We start from the raw sequence: 17722 nt of genomic DNA, 5'->3' as shown, positions 1-17722 counted from the left end.
GCGCGTGCTGCCAACCCTCGTCTGTCCCTGAAGAGTAATTGAGGAGCTCACCTGTGTCATAGAAATGGAAACTAGACAACAAGGTGAGTCCGTCTCGGTTATAACGGTTTTTGTTGTTGTTATTGTTTTTGTTTTATGTGTCTTTTGAAGTGGCGGCGTGGCAGCAATCATGGAGTTGCTTCTGCTTGCTGTTAAAGAGCCGAACTTAATGTTTGCTTCTGCGCAACTTGAGGTGTAAATGAAAATTTGATACAAATTACGAAGTACACCTTACTAAGTAGTTAATGTTAACAGTCTTAATTTTCATGTCCTTTAAAGTAGCGCGTTTTAAAGCTGAAAGATTTGTAATTGAAAAGAAAAAAAAGGTCTTTGGTGGTTTTTGACTGGATTAAGAAGTGATGGCACAGTCATGAAGCTTTAGAGGTCCACAGGTACACACTGGAACTTTGTGCTGCACTCAGACTTCTAGGCTGGAAACTGTTTTTTTTTTTTTTTGTTTTTTTTTTTTTTTTCATTTTTAGCTTTTTCTGAATAAATTCCAGACAGATTACCAATGAAACATGAAATCCGTGAATTCTCCCTGTGTTGTTTTTTTTTGCATGGTTTTTAATTTTGTCAAGTTGACATCTTTAAACTTCTTTGTTGACTCTACGGGAAATGCTGCTTATGAAGTGTGCAGATGATTTTCTAGTAATATATGTGGCACTTACTTGATAAAACTGGCCATGTCTGTTTATCTTATCTGGTAATAAAGGACATTTATTTTCTTTGTTTTCAATGCTGTCAGATCTGCTGTTGTCATGTTTGTGGAGTTGCTTGGTAAAGAGAACAGTTTCCTGACTGATCTTAGGGCATGTTCATGTTGTTTTGAGCCAATATAATATATCGAATAGAGCTATACCTCTATGTGTATTTAGAGGGATAAAAAAAAAAGTGTTTACTCAGGTAAGTAATTGCATTCCAGGCCTAAAAAGCTATCTGTTCCAGCTAACAGGGAGTCAGAGAGGCTGGGTCCAAAGTTAGAGCGAGGGGGAAAAAAAGAATTATTGTTCAGGATGTTTTTCATTCATTATGGAAACATAAACTCTCCAAAAACCTTCCAAAGCTGCTGCCTATAATCCTCTCATGTGTCGTTATAAGGCAATCATTTAAATCTGTGAAATGAAATATTGCAGCTGCAGTGACATGAAGTTGAATCTTCATGTGATGAAGTTGAATCTTGGGTTTACATAGTTTATATGCAGTGCACAGCACAGTATGTACATTTGTATAACTGTTTGTCAACTTGACCTCCAGTTTTGCTTTAATTGATTTTTCCAGCCATATGACCATCCCCGGGCCTCTGATTTAGCATAGCCTCATGACCACTGGGCCAAATGGTAATCTTGTGACCAAAGGTATTTCACCCCCAGAAAAAGCAGGGGGGAGATACTTAGAGAATGGAGAGTTTCGAAGGACGGGGATGTTTAAAAATTAGACCCCACAGCTAATGAAGGGCATAGTGAGTATGTTGATGCAAACGCGTTAAATTTTCTCATCATCTGCTTTGTTCTGTTCAAATGATGCTTTGACATCCAGTATTTTCACACATGGAAATATATGTCACACAAACTGGACTTTTGTCGTTATTACACTAAACTTTACGCAGTGAACTTTTCTTTTGTGCTCTTTTGACCAAAATGTGGAACCAGAAGGAAATGATTGTCAGTGAAACTGACTTTATGCTGGGCTGTTTCCTCCTGTAGCCCTTGAGTGTGGCGTAATAAGATTTCATCTGCAACCAGAGAACTTCCATTGCTTAACAATGTCAGATACGCTGTGTAGATTGTTTTAAAGTTACACAATATCTTTTAAAGAATATTATTAGGGATCAATTAGTTTCTTCTATGAACAAGCAAAAAGCAGGAATGTGGGATATCCTGTTTGAAGGTATCAAGAAGTTCAGATCTGTTTCACAAAGACAGAAAAAACAGATTTCTTGTCCCCATGCAAATGCATGGTCAGAAAAACTGCAAAGGCTCAGGCCTCACTGTGCTCAGCAGGTATAGAATGAACACAGATGGCACATCAAATCCCTGTGTTTGTGTGTATATAACCTGCTTTCTTGTTTCCTTTTACTCTGCTGTATTGCCTCACTGAAGAATTATATTCTAGTGTTCTGAGTGACGCAGTTGTGGACTGGGGCGACATGGGCCCCGGAGAGGAATGGGTTAATTCAGCCACACATGAGGGAGAGCAGGGTAAGATGTGACTCTCCAAGTAAAAACACAGTTAAATCCACAGTGAATCAGAAACCAAGAACAAATGAAAAGGAAATTGGCATTAAAAACTCGCTGACCAATAAAGGAGCAGCGTGCTTAAAAGTTGTCACTTGTAATAAATGGATAACATACTTAATACGATTCAGTGCTGATTTAACAAATGATATGGAGAGTGTGATCTGAGTGAGTAAATAAAGTGTCAGTTCTACTTTATCTAAGTGTTCATTTTTTAATTTTTAGAGCATAAGATATGAGTAAATTTGTAAAATCCGAGTTGTATTTGGTAGCTCAGTTTAAAGGGCCCAATCTTCAGGAAAATGTGTTATTAACCAGCCAAACAGACACGATTAAAACCATTAAATAAAATCAGGCTTTAAAATCTTAAGAAAATGAGTAGTGCTCTCTCTCTCCTCAGACACTACAGACATTATGACCTCTGAATACCACGACTAACAGATCTCAGGTCACATACAATGAGACACACTACTAAAACCATCAAAGCCAAGTTTGTCTTTGATACAAAATCACAAACAAATTTTGGTTATATTTCTTTGATTAAACCATCAAAGTTGTTCAGTTGTGCTGCTTAAACTTTATTGACAGATATGATTGAGTAGAGGGCTTGGCTGATGTAGCAAGTGAGAAAGAAACTCTGGTAAACTGTGCATCTGTTAAAATGAAGCGGCTGTTGTTAGTTGTGATCCTCACCTCTGTATTATGTGCTTTCATACATTGATTGATTGAGTTTTACAGACACTTCCACAAGCCTCAGACTATAGAAGGTGAAAGTAGTCCTGACTTCTTTAAGGCACTTTAAATGTACTCCACTGTGACTTTGCTCAGGTTTGAATCAGGGAATGTTTTGTTCCTCTGGAGAGGAAGCAATTCGGAGGAGCTCTTATGGGGAGGACTTGGCTCCATTGGTGCAAAATGGGGAAAACCTGGACGAATGGGGTAAAACTTCACCACTTGGGCAGGATCAGTGGTGTCACTCATCAGTGTCCCACGATGACAACTGGGTTATGTCCACCACTTGGGACATGCACCTGACCACCACAGGTGAAAAGGGATGTATACTAGAGCCCAGAGAGCAGATTACCTTTTACTTTGGTTGAACATCTAAACCTACAGCTGTCACTGGTAGCATGTTGTTTGTATGTTATTTAGTAATTAGTGGTTTTATTCACTTGGAAAGACACAATTATTCATGTGATGTTGTTAATATAACGATGTAAATAATCTAATGTAATAATATTTTGGGCAAATTCTTTTTTTTTTTTTTTTCTGAAAAGCTAATGCATACATTTAGATTTTAATGCACTCTTCCTGATATTGTACTTGGTCTGAACACAGTAGACCAGAAAACAAAACTAAAACACAGTTAAATAAATAAATAAAGGTTTAATAAATTCAAATCCATTCATTTATGCAGGGTTTATTCAATTTACATGCATACGTTATGTTAGATGTTCAACCAATGTTAAATGTAGTGGAGGTTGTACGTTTGTTTGTGAACAGAGGAACAAACTCTTCATAGTAATGTCCCTGTAGATGCAGTCTATGTAATATGACCTGAATATTTCCATTCTCCCACTTCTCCAGTTTAGTACAATGCTATAGCATAGTGGCATAGAAAGTGACACTTCCAGAGCAGGTTTTCTCAGGACAGCCGAAGCTGTGCATCCTTGATCTAATTTTACCGTTAGCCTCAATATGGAGAGTTGATTTTAAGTCTTAGCATTCTTCACCTACCAGCATACCACTGGCAACAACTGCTGCCAGTAATGTTTCTTTTAACTTCTGGAAACTCTAAAAGTGTTGTTTTGGCTTTGGGCAGCTAATGCCGACTAAAATAAAAAAATTGGTTACGTCCTCTAGATTTGTTCATTTAGTATAAATTGTGTGAATGATCACATGACAGGTCAGCTGGACTTTCAGTTCGAACCTTTGGAAGGAGACGTTTGCTTCAAACTTATAAAAGAGGAAGTCAGTTAAATTAACACTATTACTATTAGTAATACTATACTATATATTATACTATTAATATATATTGAGAATTATATGATTGCATGCCTTTTTTGATAATAAGAAGCGTTAATTTAACTATGACAATATTGTTGCTGCTACTGTAACATGTATTTAATTTTGCCTAAATCTTGTAAAATGTTTTGACTGTTTATTTTATTTATCTTGCATTTTTATGAAAAAAAACCAAAACATAGGTTTTGGATCTTTGAAACCTTAAAGCAAGCCATTTGCCTGCTAAAGCAAAGATGGGCATTCTGAAGAATGAGGATGGAGAAGACGTTAACTTGATAAGTGCAAGTAATTAATATCACTTACTGCTTAAACAAAAGCAGTGCTTACTAAATGCTAATAAGAAATTTGTTTTAGTTAAATTTGAAAGGAGACATTTCAGCATAAAGCAGAGCCATGTTATTTTAAAGAAAACCTGGATGATTATATGTTTATAGACAAACAAAAACTGCATTTGCATTGACTAAAAAGTAACTTAATTTCAGCATGAAAAGCAACAGAGTTGGATCGGTGTGTAAAGGAAGTGACATTACCTAATATGAAATCTGTATGTTCAAAATAAATGCACATCATCAACATGAGAAGGGATTGTAATTTCTTAAAGAGGCAACAAATTATTCAATCAATCCTCAATCCACTTTATTTATACAGCACATTTTATAAACGTAAACAGTTTCCAAAGGGCTGCACAAAATAAAACAATGTTACAATACTAAAATATCAATAAATACAATGTAATAAACTTAAAATCAATCCCAATAAACTGGTAAAAACCAATAAATAATTTAATAAAAATGAAAAAAATAGGCAACAAATTATTAGAGTATTGCTTATGTTCTTGTACCCTACCTATCAGTACCTGGCTGAGCTGTTAAAAAATTACACAAAAAAATCTGAAGCCTAAACTAATATGAGAGCTTTTATCATCTGAGAAAGTCAAACAGGGTGAACATTACATAAACGTTTCTGAGGAAATGCTTTTGGAAATGTTTGTTGTTTGGGTTGTAAGTTTGTTTATTTGAAGAAAAGGAACGATAATTCAGGACATCCCTCCAGCATTTTAACATCTTTGTCATGGCTGTGTAAACAGGAACAAATACTTGATGCACTTTCACATGAAAAGCTTCCATTTCAGCTACATTTGCTTAAAACTCCTACTGTCCTCCTGCAGTGTCATGTTTGTAAAAACAGCTCCTGCTATAGAAAAGCCGACTATATTGCTGCAAGCTGTGCTGTGAGTTCAGTGGTTTGAGCTGTGTTTTTATAAGATACTTATCTGTGTGTGTGCGTGAGTGTGTGTTCTTGTGCTGCTTAGCTTTCCTTAATTTTAGTTTTCAACAGGTTTTTGTTGTAACATTTAGAATTACATAGACAGAAATCAGTCTTTACTGACCCTACTGTTTCCTCATATGTCTTATATGTCTTATAATGCGGCACCATCAAGAGAGAGGACACCTGACTGCAGGTACAGTCGCTTTTCTTTGTTGGTTTTGTTCATAAAATTCTGTTAGTTCAATTCATTTTAGCTTTATTTGTATAGCACCATGACAAAACAATGTAATCTCAGGGCACTTAACAGACACATCAATTCAAGCCAATGCATAATAACTAGTCTAGTTAAGGGAATCAACAGATTGCATTGAATCTTTACTTTGACCCAGTCCTCCATCCTGAGCATGCACAAGATGACAGTGGAAAGAAGAAAACCTTCCTTTTACCAGGAAATAATAAAACCTCTGGCAGAACCCGGCTTAGAGAGGGCAGCCATCTGCCTGGACATTCTCTCAGAGTGATGCAAAACTCATAAAACTCATCTACAGATTACAAGTGTGCACCAGCTCATCTTTCTTGTGTTTTTTGTACACAGTTGTTTTTGTGTTGCTTCGGGATTTTGTTGGGAATCCTTCAGCAAAACAAGAGTCACTGCACTGACTGTTGCTCTCATCTATTTTTATTATTCTGTCTTAATTTTAGTTGTTTTTTTGTTTTTTTTTAGGTAGATGTATTTAAATGTGAGCAGTGATCACAACGAGTTTCATCCAGAGCGATTCCAGATTTAAGGATATGATGAGATCAGCCGTTCGATAAAGGACCACAATGCAGTTGCTTTTGTATAGAGTAAAGAGGAGCCAGATGAAGTGGTTTGGACAACCTTTAGGGATAGCTTATGGATATTCTCCAGGGCAGGTGTTTCCAATGTAAGGAGGCCTTAAAGAACTCACTGGAGAGAATATATATCTCACTTGGTTTGGGAACACCTTATTTTCCCATGAGACAATGTACGTACAATGTGCCTAAGGAATGAGCGTTCACACTGGTGTGACCAGATCGCTGATTAGATGACTGAAAATAGATTGATGAAGTTTGGTTTTACAGGCAGAATTTCTATAATCGTGTTTCTGTCATAAACCTGTTTTACACTGTTTTATTTTCTTTGTTATATCAGACTGATAAATGAATGTTTCTATGGTTTGTGTCTTTTATAATATAAACTTAAATCAAATCCTTCATTCAATTCTGCATGAGCTCAAAGTTCAGTCTGTCCTTTGAAAACTGAAAACATCATGCTTGTGTTAGTGCCCACTGTAGTGTTGGTGAGCAGAGGTAAAGCAAGATAATCCATGTTAGTTAAGCCAGATTAAAGCCCTACAGGCTGCAGCCACATATTGCATAACAATCAGAGACACAGTCAGACGTGGACATAAACACTCAGAAGGCCATGTGGACACAGACACAGTGCCAGTACAGCAGCCTGCAGCATGTACACACAATGTACACCAGTATAGGCAACCAATCTAGAAGAACAGTTTCTTCCCATCATGCTTGAAATAAAAAAAAGCATGACATGTGTGTTTGACTTAAGAAATGGAAGCTGTTTAAAACTGGAAATCACCTATTTTCCTCTAGAAATGCATATTGTTGGAAATGAAATTGTATATTTTTCAAAAATAGATTTATGAGTTTGTTTACTTTGTCAGCTAATACCTACTTTCCATGTACACAAATATGTTAAAGCGTGTTTATGGAGGCTTTTGTGTGTATGTTTTTTAAAGGATTTCTCGACTCTGAACCTCTGCGAGAGGCTGATGAAGAGTTGGTGTCAGAAGTGAATCTGAACAACTCCATCATGACAGAAGAGGAGAGAGAGGAGATCCAACAAGAGCTGGCTAAAGTATGCATGCACACCCACACACAAACACACAAGCAAAGTGCTCCCAATCAGTCCAGTAACATTCAGTGTTTTATGTAGCTTAGTAAGAGTCCCCTTGTTTATCTGTGTGTGTGTCCAGCTGGAAGAGGAGATCAGTACACTGAAGCAGGTTTTATTGTCCAAAGAGAAGCAGCATTTGGAACTCAAACAGAAGCTGGGCATCACTCCTCTAAGTGAGCTAAAAAACAACTTCAGCAGAGGCTGGCATGACATGCAGAGCTCCACGGCGTAAGTTAACGTGTGCATGTGAGACAGAGAGACTTTGAAAGAATGAGCGTTTCCATTTATGTGTCTCAGCAGCATCATGTAAAATGGCTTTTATGTTTGCTGTCAATATCGACGCCCTTCACAGGACACACACGCTTAAAGTAAATACACAGAAGTAGTTGTGGGTTTCTCACAGCCAGCATGAACTCACAGTCCAAAATGAGCTTGTTTAGGAAACAGTTGCATCATGCAGTCACTTAAAAGCATAGTGCTCTGCAAGTTGCTGCAGAGCATGTGTGTGAGTTATAATCTCTTTTGTCCCAACTAAAAACAGACATAACAAACCTGATTAAAACATTGCTTGAGGCTGTTGTTGACCATTAGCAGCAGATGTTTTCTAAATTCACTGGAAATGATGATTAGTTTGTAGTAAATGTGAGTCCTCTACAAAATGAACTCTCTCTGTTCTGTAGTCTGAATTCATTACTTAACTTTTTCTGCTTAACCATTTAGTAAAAGTTAACTGAATTCAAACGACGTTGTGGGTCTTTTTGTCCTGGTGAAAATGCCTTCTGATCATCCAGAAATTTCATGATTTTAGGTGGTTTGAGTAGTTAATCAGTCAGCTTTAGTAACATGCACGAGTATTGTCATCTGACTCCCATTTTTAAAAAAAATCAAGCATATTCTTCAAAATGTTAATCTCTCCCATTAACTTTTTTTAGTCACTCCGTCTGAACAGTAGATAAACAATCAAATTTCTTGATCAGATGGGCAGAGCTGAGCTTTTATCCAGACGTCAGGAGACAGAGAAGAGCAAGCAGATAGTCTCTAAAGGCTGCTTTTCTTATCCAGTTACACTTTGTCCTGAAGATCACTTTACACTCAGCTTCAGTCCTCATCTATAATGAACCAGTGTGACCACAGGAGAGTCAGGTCCTGGAGAAACCGGATAATGAAGTTGCACTGTGTGACTGCATAAAGCTGCTGCGTGTGCGTGTGACAGTGTAAACAAATCCCACTCATCAATGCAAATGGAAAACATGGGACATAAAATAGAAAGATTCCGGTAAAACTTAGTATAATTCATCAAGGCTTAATAAGCTCATTCTATGTCTTTAATCTCTGGATGTCTGTGTGTTTGTGTTTCAATAACAATTCCACATTTATACTGAGTTGCACCTAAACAATATGGCCTCATCTGTTGGTGTGTTTGTCAGCTACAAGAAGACATCAGAGACGCTGTCCACAGCGGGACAGAGAACCTCAGCAGCCTTCAGTAACCTCGGCAACGCCATCACCAGGAAGTTCGGAGACATGAGGTAAGCAATGATGTTGCGTTTTAAAAAGGAATTCCTCAAGTTAGGAATTTCCGAGACTTTCCAAGAGGATATCTTTAAAGGTTTCTACATTTCGTCGCTAAGTTCCTTTGGGGTAAAAATGTTAAGGAGCCACATGGGTTTGTTTTATTAGTGTGGATGAACAGTGTGTGCCTGCAGTGGTTTATCTAATCAAATACTTTCTGATCAGATTTAGCAGTAAGGACATTCTCGGGATTTTTAGCTGAACATCACCATATAGATGCAAGAATCCCAGCTTTGAGGAGATGTCAGCATTTAGGGCTTGTTTTTTTTTGAAGAAAATAGTAATTGATCATTGAATCTTTCCTCTTTTTTTTTTTTTTTTTAAACTGTGTACACCACTAGAAACAATACACAATTCAGCAGATCGTTCTGTGGCATCTTCTTAGTAGCATGTTTAGTGGCGGCATTTGTGGTGGATCGAGCACAGAGTATACCCAAGTTTTTATCTAGTTTTTTGTTTTGTTTTGGTTCTTTTTTTTTTGTTTGCTTTTTCTTTGTCAAGTGTCAGAAATTGCATCTCCCTTGACTTGGCTGCCAAGCAGTCGTAACTAGCAAGCGTAGTAACAGTACTCTGTAGGTCTTTTTGTTTACAATAAAACATGCAAACCTTGCAGCTGAATCCACCCACTGAATTTGGTTGCGCCATTGGCACGTGACGGATTTTCTCCTTCTGCTTATCTCCTAAAAAAGCTCAGCACTCAAAGAGGAGACTGAAAGCTGTCCAAAACCGTTTTGCTTCAAACATTCAAAGATTTTTTTTTTTCAGCGATTTTCGGAGAAACCTGAAGAGCAGTGAACGACTGCCACTTTACTCATCATACTAATTCATTATCAACGTATCTGCACGGCTAACCTGGTTTAACCTGTTGCACCCATCCACCACCCGATGCACTGCACTTGTATCTGTGTCCATCTCTGTGTCACAGAGAGCACAGTTGCAACCCTTGCTATAACCAGTTCAGAAGAGCTTGAGATTATGTAAGACAACATTAAGCTGCTTTCTGAGGGAGCTGAAGGCTCGTGGCAAAGCCTGTCTCCCTCAGTCACTCTCTTCCTCTTGTTGTCGACCTCTGACAAACTGTGTTGCTCTGTGTCTGAGAGGCTGGGAATAAAAACAAGGCTGGGAGGAAGCCTATGTGCGCCTGCATTGTTTCATGTGGAATGAACAGAGCATTTTTTGTGAGTGTGAGTGTGTGTGTGTAATGACAACAGGCTTGAGATTGTGGGTCTGTGTGACCTCGTGTAACAGAAAGAAAGAAAAACTCTTGGAGATCAAGAAACAAAGCTGACTACAGATACAAAAAAGCAGTTTGTGCTTTTAGTATACTAAAGCTTTGGAATTTAAGGCAACTTTTAGATTTTTTTACTTTTAGAGTTTGAAAACACCACAACCAAAGGATAATTATAAAAAGTTTGAAAATTGTGTTCACTGTGTTTGAAAAAAATCTGATTATTACCTCAGTTTTGGGGGATTTGTCTGTTTAGGGTGTGAAATGATCCAAATGAAATGCCTTTTGAAGATTTTATTCTCACACACTTTGTCAAAATGTTTCTGGAATATGGATTATTACAAGAAAACAATATGCAGTATTTCAATCATTACTATATTACAGCATGGCTGGTCTAGAGTTACTGTTGCCGCGGAGGTATGTTCCCACAGTTTGCTTTGCTTTAAATCAGCATGTTTCAGTCTTTTAGCTCTGTTCTTATTTGCATGTAAATTTCCAAACTTTTGGAAACTAATATTTTCTTACATTCAGTTTCCAAGAAAAAAAACTTTCTGCACTATTGTACTGGATATGCTGGTTGTATATCAATCTCTCTGTCCTATTAATTTTTACGTTTTATGTCCTCCTCTTATACTAATCAGTTATTGTCAGATAATGGCCAGAAGGAAGGCGTGTTGCAATATAGGTATACCAAACTCACGTTTGAAAAATAAAACGATTGGAGTTTGAACTTGATAAACTTTTTACTGTGATAATTATAGACATTTTTGCAATAAGATAATGACATCTGGTAAAAATCAATTTAAAGAGATAGAATCCACCTGACTGCACTGTTATTAATGCTAACTGGTTATACTGGGGGGATCTTCCTATAATGTGCAGAAACCACATGATAAATACACACCTGGACATCAGAAATCATTTATTGTCATTGTACAAATACAACAAAGTAAACAAGTGCAGTCCTTAAGTAGAATTATAAAAAGAACAATAAAGAATAATAAATGAATAATAATACCCAGATATAAGCTTATTTATGACAGAAACCCAGCTGTTCTTTGTTTTCTACACCAGTTTATTATTAGGATGAGCTCTGTTTCTGTGTGCAAGTTCTCTTTTAGTGGACTTCTCTTTTTCATCGTTACAATGTCTATGATGTTGTGTGGGTGTGAAGAGGTTGATTTTTCTGTGCTTATATTGTTTAATGTTGGTAGAAAACTTTCATTGTGTACTTTAATGGTTCCTAAATTTTTCAATATGACACTGTTTACTTTGCTTCGCACACTTCCTGTTTCTGAAATAGCTTCATACAACTAGTCTCAATATTTGTGGCAAGCACATTGTGACTGTAATGTTAACAATGCCTTGTCCAAGTGTTATAAAAGCATTTAAAATGTTCTCCATCTCTCTACATGCTTTCCAAGACCCAATGCAGTAGGGTAAGGAAAACATTTTGTCACATCACTAGATCTCAGTTAGATCAGCTGGTGAGGCTAACTAGCTGAGTGGTGCAGTGCAGACTCAGTCAGCTGAAGAAAATGTTGCTGTGCTCCTGCAAGGCTGAATCCAGTCAGGTGCTTCTTTCAGCCTACAATCAGCCCAAATTCATTTTGGTCTCTAAAAAGGAGGGAAAAAAAAGTTGTCTCAGTGAATCATGTGAAACAGATGTCATAAACATCCCCGCATGTCCTGAGATCCAGCAGTGATAAAATTAAGCTAATTCTGGCCAGTAATAAACTGATTGAAGACAACGCAGTTTTTTGTTTTTTTTCTAACTTATTGATCTAATGAATTAAGAAAGATGAAGCTTCATGTGAACACAGCTCTGCATGGTATCATACTGCAGATGTAATGTCTTTTTATCTGTGTAGAGGTTGGAACTGCTTCATGTCTCACACATCTTCAGCTAATTCCCTGTAAGCATCTTGCTAGCTCTTAGTGTTGCTTGTGTGTACTTTGTGCTAATCATTGACTTTTCTCTCACCACGCTCTCTGGAGATAGTTACACTGTCAAACACTCTATGAGCATGCCCACCATGAGGTAACACCCCTGTGTGCTTCTTTGTTTGTTTGTGTGTAAGCTTGTGATCAGAAATGAGCTCTTGACTATTGTATTATTTACGTATTAATGACTTTGTAGTGATAAGGTCATTTTGATGGTCCTGGATGAAATGGAAGGTTTTTTTTTAGTATTAAAACTGTTTGACGTCATGTAACGTTTATGAATCTGTTTAAATAATGCATCCCCCCACCCAAAAAAAATTTGATTAAAAAAAAAACCCATTCATGGTACAAATAGTCATAAATATCCTGATTTAATTAGTGACTGTAACTGCGTTATTTCAGAAGGTTAAGCAGAACATAATTTTGTTAATATTCTAAGAAAAGTAAACAAGATTTCATGTTTTTCCTTCACAGAAACTCTCCCAGCTTCAAGACTTTTGAAGAGAAAGTTGAGAGTACAGTTTATAGTATCAAGGTAAACATTGTGTGTGTATTATTCATTCATGTTGTCCATTGTAGAAATGCAGGCACATGCTTCTTTGGGTGTCGCAGAGCTGAATTCAGTAGAAGAAAATCCTGTAGGAAACATTACTGTTCCTGTGGTGGGAGCTCAGCAGAAGTTGGTGGTGCATTTATTGACAAATGAGAATAGGAATTTCCCAAATTCCAGCTGTACAAACTTTAGAACATCGATTTGCATCCAGATTTCCTTGTCTGGCTATAAAACATCCAAGAAAGTCCTGATAGGGCGTCATCATTTCATTTCTTCTCAACATTAACTGCTAACAAGAATTTGTTGTGGGAAACAAAACAAAAAACAAGAGCAAGAGTTGTAATTTTGTTCTGAGAATAGGATATGAACACTGGATTTTACTAATCTAACCTGAATGTGCAACATCAATATGTATCTCAAGTCTGAACTGCTCACTGAAGGAGATATTTTCGAGCCTCGGAGGCTGATACATGCTGTCAAACCAAGAAAAACAAATATTTGTTCAAACACGTCCCTTGGTAGTTTCACTTATACACTACCAGTCAAAAGTTTGAATACACTTTCCCATTCAATCCAATGGAAAAGTGTGTCCAAACTTTTGACTGGTAGTGTATATATAAAAAAAGATACTTTAAAAGAAAGAGCTCAGACTACTGTGTCCAGGTGAGAAAGAAAAAAACACTATAATCTGTATGTAATTACTATAATACAGTCTGACAGTGAACTTCCTGGTTGTTTGTTTGCAGTGACAGTGTTGAGTTTTTTGCATGGACTCTGTGGCCAACTTTGTTTAGCAATGCTTGTTTATGCAAAAGTCTACATTGTGGAGAAAGACCCTCTTGACTTGTTGAATACTTAATACAAAAGCAGTTATTGTTGAACGCTGGTATCTTGTAAAAGTGCACCACCTTAAGGCTGATTTGTAGCACAGACATTATAGTGCACAGCAGAGAGAGGAAGATTATGCTTTATCTCCATTTGTTTGTCATTACCAGACCAAGGTTGGAGGCGCAGGGACAGGAGGCAGCTTTGAGGAAGTCCTCTCATCCGCAGCAAATGCCAGCTCTCAGGACACGCCCACCAACAACTTGACGGACAGCTCAGAGAGGCCGTGTTAGAGCTGTGCCTGCACCACAAGGCAGGACTCAAGCCAGAAACTGTATATCTGCTGTATGACAGCACTTTTTTGTTTATTTACTCAAAGCTCTGACTGAAATGGTACACGACACTCTCATTTGATCACTTTTGACAATCTTGTGTGAGTCTCATGGCACTTTAATGAAATTCCCTGCAATTCCACAATAGAAGGCTTGACCAAAGTAACTTGTTTGGCTTTTGTTTTTAAATGATCAGCACAGCTATTTGTAAAAGCAGACAAGGGTTAATGAGATCTCACCAGGAGACTAATGAATGCAATGAGACTTTCATGTCTTTCTACATTTACAGGCACTCTCAGTGGACTTCACGTTATGATAAACGTCGCCTGTGCTCCAACCAGCAGTTGCATCATAAGTAACATAAAAGATGCAGGATGAGCAGATTTGTTTTGTTAATGACAAGTAGAAACTCCCTTGTTGGATCAGCAGAAAGTCATCAACACAGTTACCACACTGTAGAGTAATAAACTACATTTTTTTACATTGTAACACTTGATGCTGTGCAGAGTTGATTTCATTCCATGTAAACGGGGTGAAATTTATACATATGATCATTTATTGGCTGAATGTCAAACCCCACAGATGACATGGATACACATCTCCTGCCTCGTAACGCTGATAGCGTTGATATTTGATCACATGGTAGAATCAACTTCTCACCATGAAGCATGACAACTGTACATTTATGGAGTGTAGTGAGAAAGCATTAATATATTAACATTTTAACTGCCAACCAATCCTTAGCTTGATTTTTAACTCTTCCTGCTGCAATGTGAATCATTTTAATACTACAAAAACTGCATGATGTCACTTTCATTTATGACAACTTCACGTTTCTGTTATCATGTTTTGTCTGTGTGTCCTCTTCATAACTTCTCCATCAAAGTAACATTATGTCTGTAGCATATCATCTGTATCGCATAGTCTTCATGTTTTCTTTCATGTGCTTAACAAATGTAAAGGTGCCGGTTCGGAATATTTTATTAAAAGTTGCATCGGAAATAAACGTAATAAAAAAAGGAAATTTTGAGGTAAAACATACATTGCTGAAAATTATTCAGATTTTTCACACTTCGATGGTGAAAGCATTCATTCATTCATTCAGGTTTATAACAAACATTTGCAACTTTCAAGTACAGTAAAAGAATGTGTTTAATATACTATTCTGTATTCACCTACTTAATAACCATTTTTATGACTGTTGTATAAAGATTAAAGATTGTTCAACCAAACTAAATATGACATGACTCTTTCTTTTTTTATATTACACTGAAAAATGTGACTAAGCTTTGCTATACTGGAAAACTAAAAAAAACAATGCTTTTGAGTTAAACCATATTTCTACACGCCATCCTCACATTTTATCATCAGTACAGGGATTTTCTCTTGTTCTATACTGTAATACTGTGTAACCTGCTGTTTAACACTGGAATAAAAAATCTGTTATTTACTCAGTAACATCAACTGTTAGATCGAATCATTTCTATTCAGTGTATTTGATAGTTTATACTAATATTTATAGACTTAGATTCATATTGGAACTTGTTATATTATGAAATTATTGCATACCATAGTCATAATAAAAATCAGCTGGTTTTTTTTCTTTAAGTTCCAGCTTTCCATCAATAAGTTCAATCCACAAAAGTTCGATCCTGTGCTTTTTTTTTGTCAGCAAACTCATAATAATAATAAAAAAATTCCAGTGTCTGCTGGTGTATTAGTTTACATAGATCTCGTGTTTCCTTCCAGAATCTTATCAACCAACTGAAGTTTGTCACACAGAGTCAGGAAGTCTGCTCAGTTGCTGAACCATCAGTCTGTGATTCGCCAGACTTCTTTGTGCTTTCAGCGCTGGTCATGTGCTTTCCTCTTTCCTCATTCAAAGAGCTGACCAGCTGGATCACGTCTGGGTGGAGAAACCGACCTAAAGACATGAAAAGTTGTGGTTTGACTAATTAACAGAACTGAGAAAGAGACTATTTAAAGGATGTTAGAGACAAGGAGCGGGATGAGACTAGAGATGTACCTGTGGTGGAGTCGAAGAACTCCTGAAGTCTTCCAGGTGTTCCCTCCAGCTCTTCATACTCGTGAGCCTGCATGATCATCTCCAGAAGGTCAAACTGTTTGACCAGCCTGGCTTCTGGACTGCTCTGAGATTCATATTCCTGCACCACAACCAAAGGATAATTATAAAGGACATGAACATGGCTGCTGTTGATATATAAAAAGGGAAAAAAAAAGAATACCTCCCAAAGTGCATAAATCTCCTGTTTGAGTTCATCTGGCAGAAGACTTGAGAGATGTCTCATTGCTTCCTGAAAAAGAGATACAGGAAACTTTCTTTCTATAAACCATCTTCTGGCTTTTTCTTTCCTTCACTAAAGGTAATGTGTTGAAAGCTGCCAGTCACTCACCTCTTCTCTCCTGTGTTTCTCTGCTTTAGTGATGTTGTCTGATGGAGCAATATCTCCCACGATGCACTCTGCCATGTCGTGGACAAGAGCAAGCTTTATGCACCTGAGGACAGGTGTTTACATTATTTTGGATGCTTTCTTTTCTTTCATGAGAAGTTGTCATTGATCCAAATAAGCATTTCTGAATGATTTACTTTCAAACTTTTTTTTCTGCCCCTCCCCCTACCTGTCTTTGTTTACTGTGGGGTCAGTGATGGTCAGAGACATCATAGCCATGCGGTACATGTGATCTGACACACTCTCAGGTTCCTTCACCTTCCTGTACACCCAGCCAGTTCGTGGTACTCTCTGCAGTTAACATACGCATGCCTCATCATAGCAATACAATCTGCCAAAAATTGAATCATGTCTTACCAGATTCCTCCACTATTACATTTCCTTTACAGATTGAGTTTATCATCAAATTTTTTAAGACATGTTTAAATTAAAAATCTACTACACCAAACATCTGAAAGATGCTGTCTGGTTACAAAGGGACATATTTAAATTCATTACTAGAAGCTCTAGAAACTTACTATTGTTTGAAGTTATTTATTGTAATACTGCATTCGTCGTTCAGATAAGTATATGTTCAATTTATAATGCAATTTAAAAATAAATTTGTGGGAATATATATATATATATATATATATATATATATATATATATATATATATTTTTTTTTTTTTTTTTTTTTTTTTTTTTTTTTTAAAAAAAGGTTTGATCATTGCAAATTATTCTATTCAGCCAATGTTACTTAGCTCCTTCAACGCTATAATTATTTATACTACATTTAGAAGGTCATATCAGTTGTGCAGTACCAACGTGCTGATTAGGCTGAGCGATTTTTAATGTGCAAATGTAGTATATTATAAATCACTGCATATGTTCTTTCAGGTTTGTGGAGAAGTCTTACTTTGAGTTGTCCGATAAGTTTTAAAAACCGAAGCATATTACTCATGCCGTTTACTTTCTCCATGGTAGCTGCCATCACTAAGTCATGAACCGGATCCAGAAAGGCGGGTTTTACTGGTGTCGTAGTTGAAACAGCCGCTAGGTGGCAGCGTTGACAGGACCACTGATTAAAGTGCAACTGTAGAATATTGTGTTATGATATCACTGTCTTTGTGACTAGATCTATTAATTTACACAAGTATATACATTAATGTCCATTAATGAAAGTATATAATTATATAGATTTGTCGTTACTTCACACCGCATCAGAAAACGACATTAAAAAAAAAAAAACATTTACCCACGAAGAAGACATTTTCCCGGAAGTTACGGAAGCGGGAGATTGAAAATA

At 36.9% G+C, this 17722-nt stretch overlaps 2 protein-coding genes across 3 annotated transcripts; one reads left to right on the top strand and one right to left on the bottom strand.

Annotated features, from left to right (window-relative positions):
- tpd52l1 (tpd52 like 1) lies at positions 1 to 14567 on the top strand. 2 transcript variants are annotated; one of them, XM_079255196.1, is made up of 8 exons: positions 1 to 83; positions 7352 to 7470; positions 7589 to 7737; positions 8937 to 9038; positions 10694 to 10726; positions 12312 to 12350; positions 12728 to 12788; positions 13802 to 14567. In XM_079255196.1, exons 1-8 carry the CDS (start codon positions 65 to 67, stop codon positions 13922 to 13924), a joined length of 645 nt encoding a protein of 214 aa, XP_079111322.1. In that variant the 5' UTR covers positions 1 to 64; the 3' UTR covers positions 13925 to 14567. The 2 variants fall into 2 exon arrangements, with proteins under 2 accessions (XP_079111322.1, XP_079111323.1); XM_079255197.1 differs by lacking the exons at positions 10694 to 10726; positions 12312 to 12350.
- On the bottom strand, positions 14564 to 17411 carry hddc2 (HD domain containing 2). The gene is made up of 6 exons (XM_079255195.1): positions 17333 to 17411; positions 16604 to 16725; positions 16378 to 16480; positions 16210 to 16278; positions 15990 to 16128; positions 14564 to 15887 (listed from the first exon to the last, which is right to left on the bottom strand). The coding sequence occupies exons 1-6, from the start codon at positions 17405 to 17407 to the stop codon at positions 15748 to 15750; spliced, it is 648 nt and encodes a 215-aa protein (XP_079111321.1). The 5' UTR covers positions 17408 to 17411; the 3' UTR covers positions 14564 to 15747.
- Positions 17412 to 17722: the final 311 nt, after the last annotated feature.

This window comes from Telmatherina bonti, assembly GCF_933228915.1.
Source record: "Telmatherina bonti genome assembly, chromosome: 16".
In the NCBI taxonomy this organism is placed as follows: Eukaryota; Metazoa; Chordata; class Actinopteri; order Atheriniformes; family Telmatherinidae; genus Telmatherina; species Telmatherina bonti.
This window is presented reverse-complemented; position numbering and strand designations above follow the sequence as displayed.